The sequence below is a fragment of the Carassius carassius genome, chromosome 27, assembly GCF_963082965.1.
Source record: "Carassius carassius chromosome 27, fCarCar2.1, whole genome shotgun sequence".
Classification (NCBI taxonomy): domain Eukaryota; kingdom Metazoa; phylum Chordata; class Actinopteri; order Cypriniformes; family Cyprinidae; genus Carassius; species Carassius carassius.
The window spans coordinates 6,215,380-6,243,043 of NC_081781.1; the positions used below are offsets into that span (position 1 = coordinate 6,215,380).

Here is a 27,664-nt window from a genome sequence, read left to right on the forward strand (position 1 = left end):
TACTTTTCTGTGTCTAAATTGCAACTATAAATAAATAGTTTTCTGTGTCTAAAGTATAACTATGACGGGCTGCGTTAGGCTATGCGCTCTCTCGTGTGATGTCAGCGGCGCGCGAGGTAGTGATGCTCGCTCGCGCTGGACTGGACTCAGTGTCAGAGAGACAGACAGAAGGAGAATCACGACGAAGATGGTCTCAATACGCGGAGTTCCCCTCGAGGATAGCCTCTGTTGGTACTGATTCGCAGTGTTCTCCCGGATAACTCTGCTTCGAGGAGTTGCTTCATGTTCGGAGTGAGTAAAAGCTCTGCTGCAGGACTGTCTCAAGAAAGACTGAAGGTTAGAGATGTGTCAGACGCGTATGTGGAGAGCATCACTGCGCGCTTTGAACTTCGCTGTGTGCGTTGCTCTTTCCAGATGCTCACTGATACATTACAGCTTTCCGTTCATTTACATGCCGTTTAAACGACAACACAATTACTAAATGAATGAACCACGTGCTTTGAATGAGTATGGATGTTAGCCTAGTTAAGCAGTCCCATTTGTCGTAGGGAAAATCTATTGTTCCTATTCGAGTGTCATCTGCCAGTTCATATGCACTGTGGTCATGCAATATTCCCTATACGCGTCTGACACATGAAGAAATTAACTATATAAACAGAATTCTTGTTTTTATTTAAATTCACTTATTGAATATGAATGATTTTTTCATTTGGCTGGTTTACATGTTGGAAAGAGGCTGTTGCATTCTTCACAACGAGGTTTAGAGATAAGGTTATGCTAGAACTGAACTGTAGACTTTTAATTATTATTTGACTACATTATTTATTTCTGGTGTAGCCTGTATGCATCTGAAATCAAAATGACCTTGGATTTGATATAGTAAAATTAAATCGTTTCTATAATAGCTGGCTTCTAACTGGTCAAAGGTGCTCATTAGGTGGTCCATGCATCATATTAGACTTATGCATAAACAAACCGGCTACCAGTTGGACATATCAGGTTAAGTCAATCAAATTGGTTTTTAGAGCATGATTGCTGGTCAGCCAGATAATGACCAGTTTAGACCAGCTGGAAACAGTTTCAAAACAGTTCAAACTGGATTTTCCAGCAGGGATTATTTCTGTTGCACTTTATGAATTTGTATGTAAATGATTCATGTCTCCAGTAATGATGCTTCATGGTTGTAAAATAATGCACATAAAAAAGCCAATGTAAAGCTTTTGTGGGCTAAGCAGCACCTTCCTTGTCAAAGTTTTCATTTCCAAACACAAATAGACTACAATTAAAATAATTTAAAACAATAATAAATTCAAATGTTTAATTTTCTTAAGTTATTAACATTTTATGACCCCCCCCCCCCCCCCACACCACCATTTTTAATTAATTTTTCCATTCCCTGGGTACGATGAGCAGAACAGATACTGTGACATTTGTGATCATTTGATTGCAACATACTAAGTCAAAGGTGGTTAAAGTTGCCTAGGAGACACAGCAGTTTCATTATCTTCTCATCTAGAGGGATTTATTTAAAAACGAGCACCATGTCCTATCTATTATAATGAGTCCTGCATTTACAGGCTGGTATATGGTCCGCTTGTCTGTTGTTATGGATGCATCTATTTTTGTACACTACATTGGTGTTGCTGATTGTCGTGTTGCTGTGCTTTGATAATAAATGAGCCTCCAGCAGGGTTAAATCACACATGAAATTACACATTGATACGTCCCATCTTTTCCCAGAACAGCTCAGTGACCCTCACAAGATTTACTGATAGAGGGTAGTATCTAGTTTCCAAAAGCTGTTATTTTATTATCAGCACACTTACTGATAATAATAACTAACATGCATGATAAGTATTAAGGCTATCTTTTGTTTTCTAGATTTTTAACTGCAGTTAGACACTTCTATCTATAGAGCATGCATCAAAATTCATGATAAACTGTTGTGATATAGTAGCTGTTAATCTCAATGGCAGAATGTGTCTCGGTCAAAAAAGAGCTGTGTGAATGTTGTGCTGTGGTACATAGCACCCTGCTGAGTGCCGCCCATGGAGAATCTATTTTTAATTGGCCTTGTTGATGATAACAGAAACTTTGCAGCGGTGTCTGCCTGTTCATAAAGTTAATTGTTCTCATGGGACTAGACAGTATCATTTGGCACATTTTATTTACTCCATTACCGCTGGTGCTGCATGGTCACACTTGCTCGTCTGCTTTCACACATATGACACAAGGCTGAAAATTATACTAAAAAAGCAGATTTGATGTCGAGACTTGTTTTATTTCTTTAGGCTATTTTAGGTTTTTAACAAAATGCTGTAGTTAGAAAATCATAAGCCAGAAATAGTTTAATTTGATCAAATCCCGAGTGATGAAACTGAGTCGTTATGCAATAGCTGTAAAATGCAGCTCCAAGATTCTTTGGTGTAATGTTTAACATTAGAATAATGTTTCTGCATTTATAGATTTATTGAAAGCATTTTAAGCCATTAATATGTTGAGTCCGCAAAATGTTGTTCTATTGCAATCCAGCCACACCAACAATAGTGCAAGTTTGGAGACTGGACTATCTGTTTACTGACCAATTGCAGGCAGTGGGAGTGTTTCGAAAAATGTTTGAAAACATAAAAAAATTACGACCTTCTGTTTCTAGGCTTATTTCTCGCAATTTTGAGTTTATATCTCACGGTTCCGATTTTTTTCTTGCAATTCTGGAGATAAATAAAATCTGAATTCTGACTTTATATCTCACAATTCTATTTTTTTTGTTTCCACCACGGAATTAAAAAAAGGTAAAGTGCAACGTTTAATCTCATAGTCCCACAATTGTATTTTTTAGAATAGCAAATTATAAACAATTGTGAAAAAATCCTGAATTGTAAGATAAAAAGTCACAGTTACCTTTTTTTTTTATTTTTGATCCCCTTGCGACAATATGCTTCCATATATACTGCTTTTGTTTGTTATTTCAAAATTAGCCTCAGGAGTTTGAGGAGGATTATAGTCAATACATTTTAAAGTGACACGCATTCTAAACAGATTAATGTAATAATGAGTAACTTGAAACATATTATTACTACAAAGCACCGGGAGGTTCAGGTGTTATTTGTAAGTCCTTTCTAGTCTTTTAGAGCAGGCATTTGAAAAGATTAAACTGATTTAAGCTGACAATATGCAGCCGATCAAAATTTGGCCTTGAAGCAGCACAGCTTCTCTCTCTCTCTCTCTCTCTCTCTCTCTCTCTCTCTCTCTCTCTCTCTCTCTTTCTCTCTTCACTTTTAACAGCTGATATTCATTTTGTTTCAGCCTCCCTCAAAGTATCATCAAGGCTGTAGTGAAATGCATGACAGCTTCTGTTCTAGTGTTATACTGGAGAGATCCCAAGTGAGCTTAACTCTCCATTCATTCCTCCACTTGGTCCATACATTACATAAATATTCTCCTGTTAATGAACAATAAAAAGCATTGCAGCATGCAACACAAGCAATCATAGATAGTTATTACTTACCAGTTTATTATAAGTTTTTTGCCCAATGCAGCTTGAAGTAGAGCTACTGCACATTTTTCTGGCATTTACTGTATATGTAATACTTAAACAACTAACAATGTTTTGTGTAGCCTTTTTAGAATTTATGTATCCAAACAAAGATGGATCGTTTGAAAACAATCACTGTTTATGCAATTTAGCTAGATACCTGCTAGTGGCACAAACATTTTTAAATTAACAATTTCAAATTAAACGAATCGTTATTGTATTCTGTGGCCATCTAGTGGTCAAAAGATGAATTATATATACATTTTGAAGTGTGACACAATTCTGGACGTCAAATCATGTTTTTTCACAGTAGATTATGAATTGACTTGTTATTTTTGACTTGGTCAAATTAAGAATTTACATTTAGGCCTATTTGAAGATTTTTTTCGAAGTACTCTTTATTGTAACTCTTAATAATATATTTTTTTCTAGGGGTGACACTGATGGGTCAACGGTGGTTTGCAGAGGTGCACACTGCTAACGACATTTGGGCTTTTATGCATCTCACCATATGGGGCGCATTGTGTGGTGTTTCTCCTTCAATTAGGAGTTAAAGACCAAACAGTGTTCTAGAGATAAAGTCTAATCCTAGACTCTACGATACACTGTAGCAGGGATTGTGTAAAGTCTGGCACCGGAGGGTTATAAAGGGCCAGAGGTCTCACTGCTATCTCTTATCTTAAATCGCCGGATTTAACCACATCATCATATTGGACCTAAAAATACACTGCAGCAATCTAGGGACCATGGTATCCTGGCTTTCAGTTTGATCTTCCCTTGCTAACTGTCAAAATGTCTTGCACCAAGACAGCCCCTTATTTTATTGTCTGCTCTGAGCTGTACGTACCATATGTCAAGTAAATAAAACAGATTGTTGCATGTTGTGCAGCTTTAAAATTCTCACTTTCTGTCAAATAAAGCCTGTGTCTGTGATTGCACTGGATAAATTGCCAGTGACGGGAGAGTAAGGAGTCACATTCACAAGGAGCTCTTATCGATCTTACACTGGAACCCTCGCAGATGTGAATTATTTATGAAAGCACAGTGTCTTCGTGCATGGCACACTATGTGTGTCATAAACCTAGACTGTAGGTGCATGGTGTTGTAAAATACAATCAATGCTGTTTTAAAAGGCCTGTCTTGCATCTGACATTTTATGTTTGGCCAAGTGCAAACATACTGAGAGTATTTTAAATCCTTTGATGCTTGTGTTAAGCCCCTTTCCCATTCTGACAGCGATTTTGTTGTCGTTTATGTCACAAGAATGATTGCTGTTACTGGGAATCACCATTTTGTTACTATTAATAAATAAATAAAAAGGAAATTGGAATGTAATGGAGTATGCTATTAATCATTCTAATAGTAGTAATACAATTTTAGCAAAAAAAAAAAAAAAAAAGCAATTTTATTACCAAAATACATTTTAAATATGCATATGCAGCCCAATAAATGTGTTTGATATACTAAACAAACAAACCATGTGATAACACTGCATTAATATTGTCGAAATACTGGCAAAACTAAGCTTTGAGCAGTAGGCTGTATGTTTGATTTTGGACTATAATCCATTTGTTCACAAATCGGTCTACACTTTTATTAGAAAAAAATTAAAACTCTATGAATGACTACACTCCTTGCGTTGATTCATAAAAAAAAACAATCATTATTAGTCATTAATAATTAATGGAAAATTAGACAATAAGTCATTATAGTCTATACTTATACAGTAAATACTGTACACACACAAAACCGTTCTTCTAATCTTTTTGTAGCCTATCTACTTTTCTTTTTATTTATTATACAATTAACAAAAGCAAAAAAAAGGCCTGTAACACTTACTTGCGCTATTCTTTTTCTATTCTATCTGTTTTCTTTTTATTATATAAAAAAAACATGCTATGTGTGCGTTATAGCACTTACTGAGACTTGCACTTGCATATCATTGCTCTTTTGCTGATTTTGATTGCTTCCATTGTCCTCATTTGTAAGTCGCTTTGGATAAATATATATAACTATATATATATATATAGCATAAATGTGCGTATGTAGTCATGAGGATATTTGAGTGTTTTTAGGGGCTTTAAATTGAAGGTCAAGCTTCTGCGTCAGTTGCTTATGGCTGCATTGCTATTGGTCAGTGTTATTTTGCCTTCCTGTCCTTTCATGCCATTTTCTATACAGCCTGTCCTAAATCTTTCAAAGGTGTTTTTGTACTGGATAGGAGTGGCGGCATTAACATTTGTGCAAAGAAACAGCAGAGAGCCCTCTAACTCTCTGACTGATAAAATCATTAAAAGAAAAATAGCTTGCATGGACTAATTTAATGCAGGAGCATTTAAGTGTAGCATTATATTAATTTGCTAAATAAAGCTTTAGATAAATAACCCTAATTGATTAAATTTTATTGAAGGCCGCTTTTTGCGAATTGTCTCCCATGCAGATTTGCTTAGATGTTCTTTTTTGAAAGCAAAAGAGCCCATTTACTTTATTGCTCTTGCTTTCTTGTGGTTTGTAACTGCATATACAGTAGAAAACATTGGAGATTGTTGGAGTCAGCAAAATTGTTGGTTCAAAGAGGTTATAGAAAACCCTTGAGATGCGTGAAAATTGTTCTGCAAAAAGAAATCAAAGAACAAATATATTTTTTATCAGAGTGCAACATCCCTGTGAGAATCTGTTCCAATGCTTTACACAACTGCACTGTTTTTTACAACTAAATTGGAACCTTTTTGTACCGAACATTTTAGTGGTGCTAGTAGTCTGGGTCGCAGTAATGCAAATCCTTGTTATGGTGTTTGGAGTGGTTGCTTGGTCTTTCCTAGGTGGTGTTTGCTAACCGTTTCAGTTAAATGAAAAGAGCCCACCATCTCTATGATCTGGTCCCTAGATCCTTCCTATGAGATTTCTGGACCGTTTTATCATCTTCCTGGTGGAAATTGTAAGTTAGATCACATATCAAAGTAATAGCACACAAGCTGTGCAATTTGAGATACCATTTGTGTTTGTAGCACAAATAGTACTGAATGAAATGTATGAGTAATACTAATAGTGATTCTTGTCTTGACAGATACCAATAATCACATCAATCAACACTGCAATGAGTCCTTTTTGAAATAAATTGGGAAAGCTCATTGCCATTTCTGATATAATTCATACAATTTTGCAGATGAGCCAACTGATTTGGTTGCAACTAGCTTGTAAAAGCTTAATAATAATATGGCTTTGTTTGGTTAAATGCTTGATGCTCTATCATGCTTTATCATCAGTCCAAATATAGATTTAGGAAATGTCAAATCTGATTGATGCCACTTTGCCTTTCTTTGGTATTTCAGCAGCGTCCGGTGCACATCAGTGTTGCGTCAATGAGCACAATCTTTGTTTGGGGAGGCAGATAACCAATGGGAAAATCATTCCCTGGGGATGCACTGCGCAGGAAACTAAGGTCTGCTTTTTAAACGTGAGAAGATGAATCACATGTAATCTGTGTTTTGTTCTTCTAGCCCACACGAATGGGCTTTGCCCTCAAGCGGCTGGCATCTGCTATAAATAGGTGGAGATTAAAACCCTTGTTGTCCGGCTAACCTTCAGCTCATCTTCAATTTGCTGCTGCTAAGTTTGTTTCTGATCCCCTGTAGATGATTGGATGTGACTTGGATTGTGTTATTTTTTGCCGTACGTGTGATGTGATGCAGTAAACAGCTTTGATATCTTCCGGTATGGCAGGAGACCTCGCTGTAATGCAGCGCTAATTGTCTTTGTTCACCATGCACATATGTGTTGGTGAAGGTGTTGGACTATTCAAAAGGGTGAAAATAAAACCATTAACAATGGAAGAGAATTTCGATGCATTTTAGATGTAGAGACGCTGCAGTCAAAACATCATTTTCAAAGGTCTGAGGTGGAATATAGGCCGGCAGATAAAAAAAAATGTGTGACAAGGGGAAGCTCGGAGCCATGTTATCTGACACAGCTGGAGCTGTTTGATAGTTGTGTGGTGGTAGTTCCTTCAAGCATTAATGGTGTTAAATCCTCCTTCTGTAGAAATGTTTTCTTTGAATAACCCTGTTGAAAATGCAAAGTTAATCCAGTCTTAGCTAGTTTAGTTGGCCTGCCAGTGATGTTTAACTGGTTTCCAGCATCGCTAGCAGTGGCGATTAATTCACTGCTTTTGTAATTTGCCATGGAAAATTTAATTAACAATAATAAGAGTTAATTCGGTCTGTGATTCAATCAGGTTTGGTGATATGATTGGTGATACTGACATACCCTTATTATCTACCATTGTTCCATGTAGCCTGCAGAAAGAATCGATCCAAAAACAATTAAAAAGAACTACATTTTGTAACTAGATACATTTCTTATTAATGAGGTTTCGGTTGTGAGGAGTGTTTTTCAAGTCATGCAGTACTCTAGCGATGACAGAAGTTAATATTATGTCAAAATACTTGTGTTTTTATTTCCCATTGTGCTATTTACGTAGAACTATATACGATTTTAAAAAATGTTATAACTTTTTTGATACCTTTTAATGAATTGTTCACAAGGTCACGCAATGATTTGCTTAGGGAATCAGCCTGAATCATTCGGACAGCACACATTTTTTATTAAATAGACTCATTTTAAACTGATTCTAACAAAGACAGCATCAGATGAATTCAAATATTTAGGCTACAAATCGATTTAAATCAAACCTGTCTTCTATCGTTTGTCAGTGTTAAAGTTTAAACTGCTTGTCATCAGATTAAAAAAATTAAAAGATTTGTACTGCATGATATTTTCTAATAATAATAATAAAAACCACAGTTAATGAATGTGCACAGGCAGAGGCACCAAAGTATCACCATGGAATTACCATGTGTATTACCCTGGTATTCTTTGAAATACCTTGGAATATTATATACCTGTAAATACAACAGCTGAAAAATGGTAATGATTCACGGAACTAAAGCTTATCCACAGCCAAATATTAGCTAAGAGGTGTCCAGATTAGCAATTAGTTTTCAGATGTGCTTATAAATCTGTTACGTAATAAGATGTGGCCTTAAAAAATGTCCTGCTGTTGTATATGATGAATTAATTGGTGTTTTGAACCTCAGGCTTTTATAAATATTCATGCTGAGGTCTGTTTATAGATTTAGTAACATCATGCTGCTGTATCAAGAATTGTATATGGCAGCATTGAAGCTGCTCCATGACATTTAGGATACTGTCTGAAAAGGTAGAGCTACTTATGTAGAGCATAGCAGCTCTCAGATTTTGGAACAGAGCTGATGTCTTTTGACCTGGGATCTCAGAATCTGCACAGGGAATAGCTGTCAAAAGCTTTATCATATATGTTACTGAAACTGCACAGCAGAGCAGTGTCAAAACAGTGGCATCGTGGCGTTTACTTTGTTCACTTAGAATCAATCAAAAAGACAACCTGACCGAGAACAACTCTAATAGAGGAAATAGTTTTCGTTCTTTCAGATTTATTTAGAAGATCCTGATATGCTGTCAGCAAACAAAAATTGTGCTTTCAAAGAGTTGATATTTCACAGCTGCATGACAGTTAAAGGTTCAGTATGTTCAGCTGGATTTATTATGTACACCACCCCCATGAAGTTATGAGGTCTTAACCTAAACCCACTCAAGAATCATAGAGCTAATCTCATAGGTCATTTATGTTGTGGTCACATATCGTCATTCAGTAAGAAGAAGATTAAGGGTGGGCGGTATGACCAAAAGCTTTTGTGATAGTGTGAGTCATTTCTGAAGATATTATATATAAAAAATACATTTATTTTTGCTGTAATTAAAATATATATGCTAAATTTTGTTTAAATGTTTGGGGTCAGTAAATTTGTAAAAATTAGAAATAGAAAAAACAGTTATATAATAGTATTAAAATAAAAAAAATAATAAAAAGAACAGTATTTATTAAAAATGTATTTTTTATTATTATTATTATCTTTTTTTATATTCCTAATTGCATCACTGCATATACAAAAATCAAAACAATAAAAGTAACATTACAAAAAGTATAGTTATGACTCATATACCATACAATTCAAAGTGAATGTCAGGAAAATGTCAAGGTCTAACAATGAAAAGCAATGATAGAGCAACTTAGAAGATTGACATTTTGGTCTTTTCCTCACATAAAGCTGTCATTCGACTTCAGAAGGTTTGGATCATAGTGCACATTTCTTATGGATCACTTTTGAGTTGCTTTAATAATTAATTTATTGTAAATTCTGTAGCTTGAAACCCCATTCACGGTCATTGCACTGAAAAGAGTCTGTGTCGTACAGGCATGAAATACACATATACTATCATCCCCTTCAGCTGAAGACCAGGAATGTGTGAAACTTCCACAATGTGGCCTTTATTATCGCGGTGGAAGTATATTACATAACAAAAAAGTGTGAAACAACTGAAAATATGTCATATTCTAGGTTCTTCAAAGTATCGCTTTATTACCAGGATAGTGAAGTCTCTGTAGTGACCATGGTGTTACAGACCTATTCACTGCTCATCCACTTATCTGTGTCAATGTAAGCCTTCTGAGAATGGAAACGCACAGTCATGACAGTCCCGCAGTAAGCTTGTTCAGAGGTCAGGCAGTTTTTTTAAGGATCAGTGGTTCCTAGGTTGCTTGGATTTATCTGGGTTTGACACAAATACCCTAATCAATGTTCTATTAGCTGTTGTAGGTTGTATGAGTGATGGCTAGCCCAGGACTTTCATCAGGAGTAGGACAACCACAAACCTCCTCCTGGGACCTGTGATAAGGGCCTCATCCATATAATTTGACCCCAGGTCTGTGAACTGAAACCATAGGCCTGGTTACCCCATGTACAGTACAGACCAAAAGTTTGGACACACCTTCTCATTCAAAGAGTTTTCTTTATTTTCATGACTATGAAAATTGTAAATTCACACTGAAGGCATCAAAACTATGAATTAACAAATGTGGAATTATATATGGAGTTATATTACATAACAAAAAAGTGTGAAACAACTGAAAATACGTCATATTCTAGGTTCTTCAAAGTAGCCACCTTTTGCTTTGATTACTGCTTTGCACACTCTTGGCATTCTCTTGATGAGCTTCAAGAGGTAGTCACCTGAAATTGTCTTCCAACAGTCTTGAAGGAGTTCCCCGAGAGATGCTTAGCACTTGTTGGCCCTTTTGGTCCAGCTCACCCCTAAACCATCTCGATTGGGTTCAGGTCCGGTGACTGTGGAGGCCAGGTCATCTGGCGCAGCACCCCATCACTCTCCTTCTCGGTCAAATAGCCCTTGATGCCTTCAGTGTGACTCTACAATTTTCATAGTCATGAAAATAAAGAAAACTCTTTGAATGAGAAGGTGTGTCCAAACTTTTGGTCTGTACTGTATTTATATATATATATATGCTTTAAAAAATATATATAATGGTCCTTCTCAAAAAATTAGCATATTGTGATAAAGTTCATTATTTTCCATAATGTAATGATAAAAATTAAACTTTCATATATTTTAGATTCATTGCACACCAACTGAAATATTTCAGGTCTTTTATTGTTTTAATACTGATGATTTTGGCATACAGCTCATGAAAACCCAAAATTCCTATCTCAAAAAATTAGCATATAATGAAAAGTTTCTCTAAACAAGCTATTAACCTAAGCTATTAAAAACTCCCAGCCTGGTTCATTACCTTAAAACTGCAATCATGGGTAAGACTGCTGACCAGAAGGCCATCATTGACACCCTCAAGCGAGAGGGTAAGACACAGAAAGAAATTTCTGAACGAACAAGCTGCAGGTGTTGGTCCACTGTGTTTTATCAAGGGCAGGGTCAATGCAGCTAGTTATCAGGAGATTTTGGAGCACTTCATGCTTCCATCTGCTGAAAAGCTTTATGGAGATGAAGATTTCATTTTTCAGCACGACCTGGCACCTGCTCACAGTGCCAAAACCACTGGTAAATGGTTTACTGACCATGGTATTACTGTGCTCAATTGGCCTGCCAACTCTCCTGACCTGAACCCCATAGAGAATCTGTGGGATATTGTGAAGAGAAAGTTGAGAGACGCAAGACCCAACACTCTGGATGAGCTTAAGGCCGCTATCGAAGCATCCTGGGCCTCCATAACACCTCAGCAGTGCCACAGGCTGATTGCCTCCATGCCACGCCGCATTGAAGCAGTCATTTCTGCAAAAAGATTCCCGACCAAGTATTGAGTGCATAACTGAACATAATTATTTGAAGGTTGACTTTTTTGTATTAAAAACACTTTTCTTTTATTGGTCGGATGAAATATGCTAATTTTTTGAGACAGGCATTTTGGGTTTTCATGAGCTGGATGCCAAAATCATCAGTATTAAAACAATAAAAGACCTGAAATATTTCAGTTGGTGTGCAATGAATCTAAAATATATGAAAGTTTAATTTGTATCATTACATTATGGAAAATAATGAACTTTATCACAATATGCTAATTTTTTGAGAAGGACCTGTATATAATAAATTAAAACTAATATTAAGCAAGGACCCATTAACTTATCAAAAGGAACAGTAAAGGCATTTACAATGTTACAAAATATTTCATAAAATATTCTTCTTATTAATCATAAATGTGTCATGGTTTCCACAAAAAATAGCTGCAGAGTTAATTTTTAACACTGGAAAAGAAAAAGTTTCTTGAGGACCAATTTAGCATATTAAAATGGTTCAGCTATGGTACTGCAATAATACATTATATTTTAAATATATTGAATAGAAATAAATATCATTGTAATAATATTTCACAATATGACTGTATTTTAGATCAAATATACTGTATGCAGCCTTGGTCAGCATAAGTGATTCTTTCAAACACATTAAACAAAAATTTTACCAACCCTAAACTTTTGAAAGGTAGCATACAGCAAATGAGAGTAATTAATTAATTAATCAGGATAAATGATGATTTCAGTTTTCTCAGAGTGGTTTGACATATATTGATACCATTAATTTGGAGTTGAGAACTTTTGAGCATTTCAGCTTCATTATAAAATTCTCATTATGGGAATGTGCACATGGTCCTTTTTCTGTAATGTAGTCTAGCGCATCTGCAGTACCTTTAACCATCTAGGAAAGTGATTCTTACAAAAATGATTATGTTCCTGTAGCTCAAAATTATGCTGCTAGCAACAGCAGGGTCATGGTTTTATTTCCCCAGGAATGCATAATAACATAAAACCTTGAATGCACTGTAAGATGCTTTTTTGATATAAACATTTACTAAAAGCATTATTGTAAATTTCAACAATATTTAATATTCCAGCATGGATTATTTTGCTGCAGACATTTTGAAAGCAACAAAATTTAAGACACCTTTTTCCATGAATACATTTTCTAGTAAATGTTAATGCATGTCAGGGTTTGCTTCTGTAAAAAAAATAAAAATAAAGTACATTGTTGAATTGTCACTTGACGGCTAATGACAAGCACTAAAAATGAAAAGCAATGATAATGCAACTTAAAAGAAATGCACACATAGGATTCTTTATAAGACCAAATTTAAACCAACATTTTTATTGTCTCTCCACCACAGCAATAAAATATAATTTTTGCTATTTAAATGTGCAAATATGCATGTCATGATCAGTCACCAGACACATGAAAACCAACTCATCATGGGTGTCAAACCTGGTGTGACACGTTTTGAAGTGTCATATTTGAATGTGCATAAAATCTGGGTGCTGCAGACTAATTGAATCACAGCACATTGTATCACAGCAAGCCATATTTTAAACATACTTTTTCATATACTAAAATGTAATATTTTTCCATCAATGAACAGATCTATGCTGATTCTAAGTAATTTGGATTAATGCATTTGGAAAAAATATTGGTTCATAAGAAAACAGATATCTGAGATGACAAATATACATCGCATTTAGTTTATTAGTTTACATTAAAACTGTGTATTTCTACTGGATGGAAATTTTATGTGCAATTCAGATACATAAATCTTGAATTCAGACCTAAATATTTTTTTACTGTAGACTGTAAAAACTTTATGACTTTATGAGTAATGCATTTGTGTTCCTAATGTAAATGTCAACGGTCCTCCTAGACCCAGCAGGTCACACCGCTTGATAAATTGCAAGCTGTCCTTCCAATCGCTTGACCTTAAAAAATCCCAAAAAAGGGAAAATGCACTAAAATAAACACCTCCGCATGATGCAGAACCATCAAATCAGACAAGCTGCTTATTGCACAAGCTTGCCATGCTGTTGTAGGTCATCTGCCACATTGTTCTCACTCGTATTGATTGACAGACACTGTGCCATTAGCATCATTAGCCAGGCTGAACAGATGAGTGGGTAAATAGACAAGACCTTTAAATGTTAGATGCTGGTAGACTGCGCATAACATGCATGAGGTCTCTCCTGCTCAAACTGCTCCTCTGACTCAGTTTTGTTCAGTCCTCATGAGTCGTCAAAAGCAATGCTTTTATTACATAACCTAGTGCGACCAATCACAAACAAGCTATTTATTTTCCGCTGCCGTCACTGCAACAATGGCACTGAGAGCTACTTTTGCTTCTCGTCAAGTCATGCTCTACAAGGTTGAGTTTTCTTGTTGCATACTGTCAAGGCCGAATAGAAGCCGAGTGGAAAATGAGATCAGGCTCAGGTCCTTGGTCTTCAGAGCCAAGATTATTTGAAAAATCCAGCTTGTGTTTTCCCAGTTGTGTTCTGTATGCCTGGACAAAGGCCCAGAGGGGGCCCTGGGTATTTGGTTCAATAAATATAAGTGTTCATATTCAAGTGTTAATCTGTCTACTTTTAATTATTGATTTATATTCATAATTGTTCTTTGTTATAGAGACCCTCTTAATATGAACTAAATGCACTTTTGATGAGCAATCATAGTATTAAAGTGGTGCTTCATTAGGCAAGATGCTGAATACATATTTTCCATTAAATGCTTTTGATTTATGATAAATGCTGTGATTTACTAATGCTTGAATAGAGTACAATAAAAAGTCAGTTTGGTTACAGGATTCGGTTGCTCAAAATTAAAGGAATAGTTCACACAAAAATGAAAATTTGCTGAAGATTTACTCACCCTCAGGGCATCCGAGATGTAGGTGAGTTTGTTTCTTCTTCAGAACAGATTTGGAGAAATTTAGCATTACATCACTTGCTAACCAATGGATCCTCTTAAGTGAGTGGGTGCCATCAGAATGAGAGTCCAAATAGCTGAAAAAAAGATCACAATAATCCACAAGTAATCCACACAACTCCAATTTATCATATTATATTCAAGCATTGCCTTCTCAAGTGAAAAAGCTGTCTTTTCTGAAGCAGGAGAAAAATATGCACAGATTTACAAACACCATTTACAAGTCCAAATCAGTTCTAAACAAATATGTTGGTAGATTTTTATGTTGGGGGTGGACTTTATTACAAGAGGAAGCATTATTATGGATTATGGACTGGTATATTTGCCTGAAGTGACTAGTTTAGAGAAGTGGATCAGATTGATTTATTGAAATGATTAAAAAAGACTTCATGAAGAGTTCCTAAACCAGACATCAATTCTCTCATGAAATTGCCAAGAATTTCAGGGAATAATCTTTTAAATGTCAGACACAAAAGCTTTTGTGTGATTGTAGAAGTCTTGGAAAATAGTGCATGAGTCACATCGACTACTTTTATGATACTTTTTTGTAATTATAGTGGCCTGGGGTGCGTTCTCCGAAACTACCTTAACGCTACGTCGTTCTTAAGTTGTACCTTAAGAAGTACCTTATCGTTAATACGTGGTTTCCGAAACCTTCTTAGTTAAGTATACCTTCTGTAAGCCATGCGTTCGTAAGGTTGGTCTGGAGCGCTCTTAGCTATACCTTATCGCTGCTTACGGTTCATACCGCTAGTGGCCACCACTACGCAAAAAGATTTTTTACATCGCAGTTTAAATTACACATAGAAAATTTTATATGGACTTTTAATATAAAATCTGATTTAGAATTAAAATTACATTTTTACTTTACTTTAAAATTATACACATAAAATACTTAAGTTGTTATAGCCTACACCCAGTGTATGGAAGTGTTTTCATTAATAAAGTTTCCATACACTAATGGTTGTTAGCTTTTTTAATTACTATCCTAAGGCACATCAGCTGGCGAACCATTTGACAGAAAAGGCTTAGGAGTCTATATAAAGAAAGATGAGTTTACACAAACTTTATAGCTATGGCAGCGAGACAGCGAGTACTTGTTTTAAATCAAAGACGGCGGCGTCCGCGGAGCCAGTTAGTGTATGTCAACTACTTTATAAGAGAACATTTTAGTCCACTGACTACCATGTCAGAAGAGACCATTGTAAAAAAAATTTGCCTGCCACGGGAGCAAATTCTGCAGCTCTTGCATCTTGTTGGCCCAGATTTGTCAAGACAAACTCGACGGAGCTACCCCCTCAGCCCCGAAATTCAGCTGCTGGCGGCTCTTCGTTTTTATGCTGTGGGGAGTTTTCTGGAGGTTGTTGGGGATGGATATGGGCTGAGTAAGACCTCAGTGTGGCTGGGCGATCTCTTTTTGCGGACTTTTTTCCCCGACATAGTGAATGTCGGTATGTCTCTCATGTTTGCGCTTTTATTGAGGAAATCATCCAATTACACAAATGAGCGATTTACGCCAATAATGTGATACGGCTGGTGGATAATCAGCATACGTTGTGGAGAACATTAACACACTTATGGCCGTGAGGGTTTGGGATTGTACACTTGCTAAATTATAAACACATACTCATATTTATTTCTGCATGTACGTATTTCAATAAGCCCCGATAAATGCAGTTTGTACTATTTCTAAAACGCTTCTTTATAAAGAACATTGTTTTCTCAATACTTTACCTATACCGCTGTGAAGGAAAGAGCGCACAATCGATCATCGAGGCGTCGATATCAACCTATTCAGCGCCTCCACCATGGACAGCAACTGCTAAGGTCGAACTTAAGAAGGTTTACCTTAAGCTACATCCTAAGGTATAGTTCGGAGAACACACGTAGCAAAGGTATACCTGTAGTTAAGGTGTACCTTTTGAGTATTCGTAGCGCGCTAAGAGACAACGTTATCGGAGAACGCACCCCTGGATGATCAAATTCACCTTTCGTGTTCCACAAAAGAGAGAAATTAATTCAGTTTTGGAATGACATGAAGTGTTTCATTTACAAGTAAACTATACCTGTAAAATAAATCTTTAAATATTTTTTTTTATGTATAATCCCTGATCCCTCCTGTTCATGTTTTTCAAAACAGCCCACCTTATCCATATAAATGCATGCTAAAACATAGGCCTTATAATACCAGGAGATTTAACTTGCACGTGTTTAACATTTTTGTTTTTTATTTCAGTCAAGTTATTGCATTTCGTTCATGCTCTTTGCAGTGTTGTCCATGAGAGGGAATGTCTTTTTTTCTTTTCATTGAAGCACAGATTGTATATATCTAAGGCAGAAAATTAGCTGCAAGTATGCAGAAAGGAAAGTAGTAAATGGAAAAAACACCTCAGCCGTTCTGTTAGGCCTATTTTAAAGCTTGTTACTGGGCTGTACATGGATTAAGATGGGATTAACCTTGTTTGTTCTGACATTTAAAGTAATGCCCGTTTATATTTAGCACATTTTTGTGCATGAACTTTACATCTAGGGTACATGCTGAATACAAGCATTTTTGTGTGCTGGTATATTTTTTATATACTGTATATAAAAACACATCTGTTTTTATTGCAATACATGACTAAACAAATTGTTTTGGACTTTTTGACCAGACACAGACATCTCTGTGGGACTATACTGCTACTGGTAAACATGGTAAATGCCTATAGAGACATGGACACAGGTGTGCATGGTAGCATCTGTGCAGCCTTTGGTGCAAATCTCTGTTGTGGCGTTCAAGAGAGGGCTCAACCTCTCAGAGCAAGCTGCCGCCCTTGTTGCTCATTCTGGTGCTGGCTGCTAAGTTGTCTGACTCAGGTGGCAGAGCTCTTCTCAGCCGAGATAATTTTCCTGAAGCAGAGCAATTTTGGCTGAATCAGAAATTTCTTGCAGTTTGCCTTAGGGTTAGGGTGCAGAAGAGTTAGCATAGAGGTTTAGCTGCAAAACTGATTCATTTATTTATTATTTATTATTTCATAATCAGGTTTGTATTGTTTTTGTTTTTCAGTTTCATGCTATTTTGTTGATAAATCATATTTTATTTGAGCAAAATGTTAAATTTTTACACACATTTAAAAAAAATTCACATTTTTTTGGACTTAATATATGCCATTTAAGTCAAAGTAAAAATGACTGAAAAGACAAGACAGTATATTGACCACATTTCGAGGACATATTTGTCAACGAAAACTGTGATCAAAACAAAAAAATGATATCATGCCCAAAACCCATCAACAGCATGCTGAGATGTTATCTTTTGGTGGTCTAGTTCAGCAGTGGCTGGTTCAGCCAGCTGGCATCATTTGCATGGAACCAGATCAATTATCATTGCTGTGGAGGCCTGGTGGTGAGAGTACCGTTTCCAGCCAGACGATAGAGTCTCATCACTGAGGATCGTGCTCACAGTGTGAGGAGCCTTTGTACTTTACTGTCATTATAAGTCACAGTATGCATCGATTTTACTGGCGTCTGATCCTGGGATTGAGTGAGGCAGAGCAGACTTAAGTGTCACAGCCTCACAGGTGACAACAAAGGTGAGTCCATAAATAAATGTGGAAAAGCACTCTAAAAACTAAAAAAGTAGCCTACAGCACACCGATGGTGTTTGGTTTTATTAATATCTTAATCCAGCTGGTGAATATTTGCCCCACCATCTGTTAAGTCAGTTATGTCGTAGTTGTTGTTTTTTTTTTGCATATTTGCATTTGTGCATCTACTCCAGCATACTGCTCTTAAAACATAAAGCACTTATTCTGCATGATTTTTTTTAATGCTTGAAGCTGATGTTAAATGGTATTTAAAATGCATTTTTACATACTTCTGAATGAAGCACAATTATCAATGTAGATTGTTTATCAATATTTACAAAAATTATTTGATACATATACAGATTTAACGGAACCTGAAAAATCAGTTTATTGGAGGGATAGCATAGGAAAATAAGAAGGCTTGATGACATCAGCCAAAATAGTAATAATAATAATATTTTCCCTCATCTTTGGAATAACATTTCTTATTTTTTGTCTTGTTTTCCAGTATAGAAAAAAATCTGAACATTCTTAAAACACCATGAATTAATTTACTTTTCTCACCCCATTTTCATAATACAGTAGTCATATACTTTTTGTATAGTTTTATATATTTCAAGTTGTTTTTCTGGTTTACATATAGATTTATTTGGAATGAGAAAGGTTGTTATTGGAGGGGAGAAAAAATAAAGGGGTTTGGTGACATCAGCCAAAAAAAAAAGTTTTTTTTTCTTCTTATCTGCAAAAGTATCTGAACATCCTTAAAACAACATAAATTAATTAAGATACTAAATGTATTTTGTATATATTTCTGTAGTTTTTTCTTGTTCTAAGAATAGATCTCATTACATTTAGTTAGATTTATACTTCAAAACAATACATTTGCACATAGATATATTATATAAAAATGTAAGTCTTCATGTGCAATCATATGCCATTTTACTTCTTGAGTAAATGTTAAAATTTTGTATCCTAGACAAGATGATAAAACGCTGTTATAATGGATGCGTATGGTCATTCTGATATAAATTTTAATTGATTTATTTTAATTCAGTACAAATGATAATTTATTAATTCACTCTGTGAGTCTGTGCTTTAAGTAGTCAGTAACATTGGGATGATGCAGAGGCAGCAGATGTCTCTGATGATTTGGTGTCCCACATATCTCGCTGCATCAAGCACCGACCAAACAATATGCACTGAAGCCATTCAAGTCTGTCACATTTCCTAGCTACAAAAATGTTGTTCTTCATTACTAAACCCCCAGCCAAGGCTTTTACTACTACTGACCAAAAAGCACAGGAAACATTTACCATTTCAAAAGTCATTCTTCATTTTTCGTATTGCTGTATTATTTTAACTGATAGCTCCATTTTGTAAGAGTAACATAAGAAATAGACATTAGTCTAGTGGTCAGCCCCTGTTTAAAAGCTGTGTTCAGGTTTAAAGAGAAAGACGGTGGAATAAAAACGAGCGGATGAAAATATGAAGAAGCTGAAAAGATAGTTTGATTGATGTTACATTTATTTATGATGGCAGTATGCAGGGGCGTCATGCACATATTCAGTTTTGAGAGGGCACCAGTGCAGTCCTGGCACACATAGTGCCCTTGGCAAGACAAAACATGACTAAACGAGAAAAACAGCTTTAAGATTTTTTTTTTTTTGTGCAGAAGTGTGAGATGTTCTATTTAATGTGCAAGGTGCCTCGGGTTCCAATCCTGACCTGATGCATAATTGTATTAATAATATATCAAGCAAAATTGCAGCGGATGATTAATCATGATTATCATGATTGAGAATGATTAACATGCAAGAACAGCTTTGACATTTCGATTATCTATTTTATTCCCCACAGTAAAAAGCGACATGACACTCAGCTTGACTGAGCAATTTTAAACATGAATTTGTGATTTCTGCCACAGTTTTTTTTTTTGAAATTTGAAATTAAGATAACTAAATTAAATAAGTTTAAACTGAAGTACTACAATTGCAAACTAAAAATGAAATAAAAAATGAAAGATAAATAAAATAAAATTTATAAAAATGACAAAAGCACATTAAAAAATATTAAAATGATTAATATATACTACAATATTAATATTATGAAAATAATATTTATTAATTTTCATTTAATATTTATTTATTTATTTATTTATTTTTAAGTTGTGTTTCACTTGACGTAACAGATTGAGGGGAATTTGAATTGACATTGCACTTTAAGGGTGCAAAAATAGCCTTGATAGTCCATGACTCAATTTATAGAATTCCTTTGCATCTAAAACAAAAGCCATTTTTAGCCTCTTAAATGTGAAAATTCAGTTTTGATGGATGCAGTGCATGCTCTCTGCTGGTCAGATTGATTATGTAAAGAAAAGCCAGCTTGTATCCAACTAAATAGCTCTCATTAGCAAAAGTGATGTTTTGATTCTATTAAATTTAGCACCGGGGTAGCACGGATGAATATCGATTGGAAATTTTTATGATTAAGCTGCAGTGGTGCCATCTAATTTGTAATAATGGTTTCAGGCAGGATATAGATTTTTCTGAGAAAGGAAAAATACTATCAGATGCAGTGAAATATAATTTTTTTAATTTAAAAAGTATTAAAAAATATTGATAAGTTATCATGATGTTTCTCATAGAATCAAGATATTGGACTGACCCAGAGATCATGGTTTTTTTTTTTGGTTTTTTTTGATAAGCAAAGCCATCTGTTTTTTTTTTTGTTTTTTGTTTTTTTTAAGGATAAGAATAAAAGTTTTTTTGGTTAGGCTGACGGTGCAGTTTATCAGTCAGTCTGTTCCCACATTCCCATCTGCTCTTTCCAGTAGTGAATTTTCCCCCGTGAGCTATGTGTACAGTCACATCTGATTCAGTGATGCTCAGACTAAAGAATCACTTAACTAAAAGCTAATCAAGTGTTTCTGCTGATTGAAGGCATTGCCTAGCGGTTTGGAAATTCTGTCTTGTACTGCCAGCACAATGAATGCTATTTGCAATCCTCCTTGACACTGTGTACATCGCAGAAGGGACGCTTGCCAAATTCCTGAAAGCCACTCTGCTTTGCATAGTGTGTTCGACTGAATGAGGCGTAGAGAAAGGTAAATATGAAACACAATCCCCTAATAGGCCATTTAGTGACAACGCAATGAGGAAATTATGAGGGAAGTTGTCATGCGGCTGAAGGTAAGCAGGGTGTATGGAAGTAAAATAATGACTTATGTCTTTGAAACAAAAAAGCATGCTGAATAGCACTAACTGAAAAATAATGCATTGAATTAACAGTACTTGCATTTTAATGCCTTGAATTTCCAGGGCTTGCATTGTTAGGTCCTGAAATTTTATATAGATGTTCATTTAAGCTGTGAATATTTCAATTCAAAATATTTCACACACCTTTTCATGATTAAAAAATCAATAATTCATATTGACGTTCCAGAATTCACTTCCAAAATATTAAATCGGTTAAAAAATACGATGTATAATATTCGACAGGCTAATTTCGGTCCATTTTATTTCACTTTCCAAATTCGCTTCCACAAATTCAGTGGTTAAAATTTGGCAGATAATTCGCCCTTTCACATCCGGGAGCTGCAGGAATAGCAGTAGAGCACAGAGGCATGATCTATGGAATGATATATATGTATATATATAACATGCAGTTTTTATTGCTCCGTAACTTGCGTTCTTATCCTCATCTGTCTGTATATAGTTTGCATCATCAGTAAGATGTGAGTTTTGTCTTTTAATCGCTGTCACTGTTAGTGCGCTGAGCCACGGAATGTGTTTTATTTTCTTTAACAGATTTCTGAGGGAAACCGCGTGAAACCTTGAGCGTTCGTTCATATTTTACATCTGCTTAACTGTCTATATAGTTTGCATAATCATCAATAAAATGTATTCTGAGATCTGAGGTCTTATATCATAGTATTAATTGATTGAGAAGCGTTACTCGTCATTGGGGAATCCTGGAGTGTGACATGAGGGGATCCCCAGTATTACAGCACAGCGACGCACAAGCCATGACACAAAGTTACAGAAACTAAACAACCGAAAGCAATATATAACAGCAAAGATGTTGAAATAAACATACGCACAATCAGCTTTTCCACATGTCCCGATAATCAAACTTCTGCTTAGCGCTTGCTTAATTTCTGCAGATCAGTTTTTGTAACTGTATTACTTAATCCACCTGTTGCTTTGGTCTTCATCAGAAGCCGCTTGCACCACCTGCTGGTGAGCGACTGACAGCAGATGGAGATCATGCCTCTGTGCTCTACTGCTATTCCTGCAGCTCCTGGATGTGAAAGGGCGAATTATCTGCCGAATTTTAACCACTGAATTTGTGGAAGCGAATTTGGAAAGTGAAATAAAATGGACCGAAATTTGCCTGTCGAATATTATACATCGTATTTTTTAACCAATTTTAATATTTTGGAAGTGAATTCTGGAACGTGAATATGAATTATTGATTTTTTAATTATGAAAAAGTGTGTGAAATATTTTTAATTGAATTATTCACAGCTTAAACGAACAACTATATTAAATTCCAGGACCTAAAGATGCAAGCCCTGGAAATACAAGGCATTAAAATGCAAGTACTGTTAATTCAATGCATTATTTTTTCAGATAGTGCTATTCAGCATGCTTTTTTGTTTCAAAGACATAAGTCATTATTTTACTTCCATAAGGGTGAGCGGTTTGTGGGGAGGTAAGAAGTAGTCAGTGACTCGGTTCAGTCACTCCCTGGAGAGGAGGACAGTCTCATTTTAGATGCAGTAGAGAAAAAAACGACGCTGCTGCTATTTTTGTATTCTTGATCGATTAACAATGATAGAGGACATCATTGGTTTTGCATAGGAAGCAACATTTTCATTTTCATTAGAGAGTGTAAAACTCTAGTCGTGATCGAGCTGGTTATCTTATTTTGCATTACGAATCACACAGAATTAGAAAAATAAACAAAATAAGATATTTTTGATGAAATCCGAGAGCTTTCTGATCCTGCATAGACAGCAACGCAACTACCACATTCAAGGCCCAGAAAGGTAGTAAGGACATCGGTAAAATAGTGCATGTGACATCAGTTCATTTTATGAGCTATGAGATTATTGTTTGTGTGCAAAGAAAACAAAAATAATGACTTTATTCAACATTGTCTTCTGCTTGCAAGCAAGGCAGACTATTTTATCGATGTCCCTTACTACATTTCTGGGCCTTACATGTTACGCCGCTCTCTGTGCAGGGTCAGAAAGCTCTTGGATTTTATCAAAAATATATTAATTTGTGTTTCAAAGGAAGGAGGAGTTTATTAAATTGAATAATTTTTTGAGTTCTACTAAAAAGTATTGTATCCTATGTGTAGAATTGCTAAAGAACTTTCAAACAGTTTTCTAGTTTAACCCTCAGATATCATTTACTGATCGAGTGCATTTTGTTTGGTTTGTTTCAGATGATGCTATGAAGACCACCAGAGATGACTGATGTGGAACCTGTTGTCTCTGACTTTGAAGCCACGGGCAGGACTGGCCGGCGGAATGCATTGCCAGATATTCTAGGTTCCACAGCTGGTCCTGGAGCTGCTGATCTACCTGATAAACTAGCCGAGCTTTCAGTAGGAGGTACTGTATGTTGTCTTTTGTTCAGCTGGGTTTGATGTCCATTAATCTCACTGTACATGCCAATAATCAAAAATATGTGCTTGCGAGATCAGCATCATGACTAGACAAACTATGGGAAAAATAAGTGCAAGTAATGCAAATTAATAAAAAAGAAAGAAAACAAGCCTAGTAGCTCACAAGGATAGGATTTCACTGGATATCAGCAGCTGAAATTAATACTTTTAATGCCGCAAGTGTGAACTTTTATTCTGAACTATTAATTTTTAAACAAAAGTGATAGTAAATACATTTATAATGTTACAAAATATTTTGTTACAAAGAATTATCTCAGTATCCACAAAAATATTATTGAACTGTTATATTCAAATAGAAAACAGTTAAATAGTAATAATATTTCACAATATTACTGCTTTTACTGCATTTTGATCAAACAAATGCTGTCTGATTGAGCATAATGGACTGAAATCTTTGGACATTAATGAATAATGTAAAATTATATTTGTACATAGACTTTTGGCAATTGTGGGCAAGGCAAGTTTATTTATATCACACATTTCAAATACTGAAATTTAAAAAATAAATGTACTTTACAAATGCAAAATTAAGAGAGTAAATATAGAGAATGTAATATCTAAAATGATTTAAGCAATACATAAGCAAAATAATAACCAATGCATAATAAGCAAAGAAAAAGGAAAAATAAATCAAATTTGAATTAAAAGTATGCATAAAAGTACATGACCTGAATGAAATACTGCAGTGTAATTAAACTGCAAACTTATGCAAGGGAATTACGCAATTAACAGAGCTTGAAACTAGTTCAGTGCATAAGTTAACAAGGCTAATTTAATCTATGCAGCGGACCTCTGATGTCTATAATGGGCAATGATGTTGGCAGAGTCTAATCAAGCCCCTGTGTGAGACTAAGCTGTGACTGACAAAAGCACCTCTCTTTAAAAGGTTCTTTTCTACAGAGAAAAGAGCACTCTCTCTTCACATATACACTTTCCTCAACGCTTAAGTGCTTTTGTGTGATCGAGCTGTCATCAGGGGGTTGGCTAGAAGTTAGACTGCCACCAGATGCTGTCAGAAAGCCATTCCTTAGTCATGGTTTCTGTGATAGCTGGTGAAAACCTGTGATTTTCAAAGACAGATGTTGATACATGTGTCCAGTATATCATCAATATTAAACTAAAAAACTTCAGAAAGAGTGATATCAGCGATTTAAATCTTTAGGCAATGACCTTGATTCAACACATACACTTCTGATAAAACTGAATTCAAAATGCCTTCTTTTGAGGATCAGATCATGACTGAATCTTCATGTGCATCAATAACTGCCTGCAGTCAAACACTTTTGATCTGCTCTGTTACCTACAAGCCTCAAAGGCGTCACGTGTGATCCCTGCAAATGATGTTCCATGAGTGATTTGTGATGATGCTGGAGATTCTCAGCAGTGCTGAATCTGCTGCCTATTCTACATCATACATTATTTTTTCCTGTTTTAAATCATAATAAAGACAATACTGTTTCTGTGCTAGTGTCTTAAAGGGATAGTTGAAAATCGTGTCATCATTTACTTACCCTTATATTGTTCCAGAATGTCTTCAATGAAAGCTATGTTCTGAAGCTGAGTCCTGTTGAATCATAAACCTCTTCTGCCATCTTGTGGCCTTTCTTGTAATTGTCCTACAAAATGGAATTGTCTTTTTTTAGTACAAAAAAGTTTTTTTTTTAGCCAACTTCAAAGAGTGAAATCTTCCTCTCGTATGAAATAAAATTAGATGGTGATTAATACTGTCCAAAGTTCCAAAAAGAATGAATAATCACCATGAAACTATAAAAGTCCTACTGCTAGGCGGTCTGCAGTAAAGTTCAGAGAAAATAGCTAGTGTAAATAAATAAAAAGTTAAAATATACAGAATTTGGCATTATTACTCTTTCCTCTTATAAAGACTGATCAGAAATAATGACAATTATTTTATTTTACAGTCAACATTTTGTGTTTCTCTTCAGATTTGTTCCTAAAAGTGCATCTTAAAGTGCTTTCATATAAAGAGACAATAATAGAGACAACAAAGTTTTAAAACCCCTGGTTTATACATCTTGTACACTATATTTCAAATATTCTAAAGTTATATGGTATCTTTGTGTGAGGAACAAACAAAATGTCCCTTTTTCTTCTCAATTAGAGCTTTCAAATCTCATTTACACTTGGTTTAAATTCAAAAATGGTAATATTATTTGTCACAGCAGGTTTGACTATACTAATGCAATTATAGTCATTGCATATGCAATTAGAACTAACGCCATTGTTTCCAGTATGTCATGAACTGACATAGAAGACATAGCCAAAAATGAGATTTGAGAGCTACAGACAAAATAATCATTGAAAAAACATAAATTACAAATCTTCTGACTTCTATACTGTAATTTTATGTGAGGAAAGAGCTAAATGTATTACATCCATTACATCCATACATTTCCCTTTTCGTGGCTTGTTATATCAACATTATAAATCAACATTATAAATCAACATCCACTTTCCTTGAACAAATTTCTTTCGAATTAGCCTAATGTGGTTCTGCTAATGCTGCTCATTGTGATTATTTTCTTGTGATTGAATTGCTCTGGATGAACATGTCTGCTAAAGAACAAATTCATTTAATGAGTATTTTTGGCCTCAATGCAGATGATGGCGAACAGGGAGGAGAGAGCTCGTCCTCGTCCGACCCACCTAAAGAAGCCACAGAGGGGGCAAAGACAGAGGGCTCATAACTCGGCACAGTCGGCAGTGATCTGACCTCATGAGAGACTCACACATGACCTGCCTCTGCTCTTGTCCCCTTGACCAAACAACTGTTACACTCTGTGCTATGCAACATTGAGACCACCTATGATTGGCATTCGGACGTGGGCCAGTGGGAAAGCAGCTCATTCCTATTACAGGAATTCATCTGAAATTGTGTTTTCCAAATACCAACGATTGTTCATTTCATACCTCGATGACTTTGTCAAATTTGACTTTTTTTCCCAAAGACTCGCATGATTTTCCTAACGACCGGCTGTTTTGTGTGTCTTATGAAAACAGATGTGACCTGCTTTCCCATTTTAAAAATGAACATATTGTTTCAGACTTTCCATAATAGCAGTTTTCTCTGAATGTTGACATGTAGTGGCAAAAATGTCTCTTTTTGCACAAAAAAGTAAATACATTCCATTTGGTGATGTAAGTAAAGTTTTTTATCTTACGATATTTGTCTGTCCCTGGACAACACCACATCTTCTGTGTTTTGTATTGTAAAGATATGCATTGCTAACATTCTAGCCAGAGGATAAGAATCAGTGCTGTATAACATGAAATATGAAAAAAAAACAATTTTCTTGTAAATACAGAATTGTACATTATATTTGCTAGTTTTGAGTAAAAGCCTTCTTTTTTGTGCGTAACTGCTGTCAGTGTTGCCCTGCGTGAGCTGAAATTGGATTGTTAGCTGTCTGATGTATCTGCAAACATCCGTGGTCATATCATATGGACATTATCTAAAGTGCTTGTCTCAGATATTTCTTTGCTGGTGTCGATGGCAGTGAAAAAACACTATTGTGGAGACTTGTTGTTCTTCCTCTCTTTCATCCTTTCATCATGCTTCCATCAGAATATTACATTTGATTTCATTTTTTACCTGGCCATAAATCTTGTATAATTTTTTCTGCTGTAAGCTACATATAAAATGCCATTATGCTATGTTTAAAAACTACAATAAATCATGTACTTAGTTTTTGTAGTTACATTT

The 27,664-nt window shown here is 35.4% G+C and overlaps 2 protein-coding genes across 3 annotated transcripts in view; both read left to right on the plus strand.

Annotated features, from left to right (window-relative positions):
- Nucleotides 1-27,664, plus strand: part of LOC132106544 (gap junction Cx32.2 protein-like) — a 324,589-nt gene that overhangs the window by 143,461 nt on the left and 153,464 nt on the right. The window lies entirely within an intron of this gene.
- On the plus strand, nt 110-27,648 carry pkib (protein kinase (cAMP-dependent, catalytic) inhibitor beta). Of its 2 annotated transcripts, none has more exons than XM_059512298.1 (3): nt 110-336; nt 23,701-23,869; nt 26,563-27,648. In XM_059512298.1, the coding sequence occupies exons 2-3, from the start codon at nt 23,725-23,727 to the stop codon at nt 26,646-26,648; spliced, it is 231 nt and encodes a 76-aa protein (XP_059368281.1). In that variant the 5' UTR covers nt 110-336; nt 23,701-23,724; the 3' UTR covers nt 26,649-27,648. The 2 variants fall into 2 exon arrangements, with proteins under 2 accessions (XP_059368281.1, XP_059368280.1); XM_059512297.1 differs by having other exon boundaries at nt 116-291.

Coding starts and splice junctions, on each gene's coding strand:
- pkib (XM_059512298.1), top strand. CDS start 23,725: ATGACTGATGTGGAACCTGTTGTCTCTGACTTTGAAGCCACGGGCAGG. Junction 23,870..26,562: donor AGCCGAGCTTTCAGTAGGAG/GTACTGTATGTT, acceptor GCCTCAATGCAG/ATGATGGCGAACAGGGAGGA.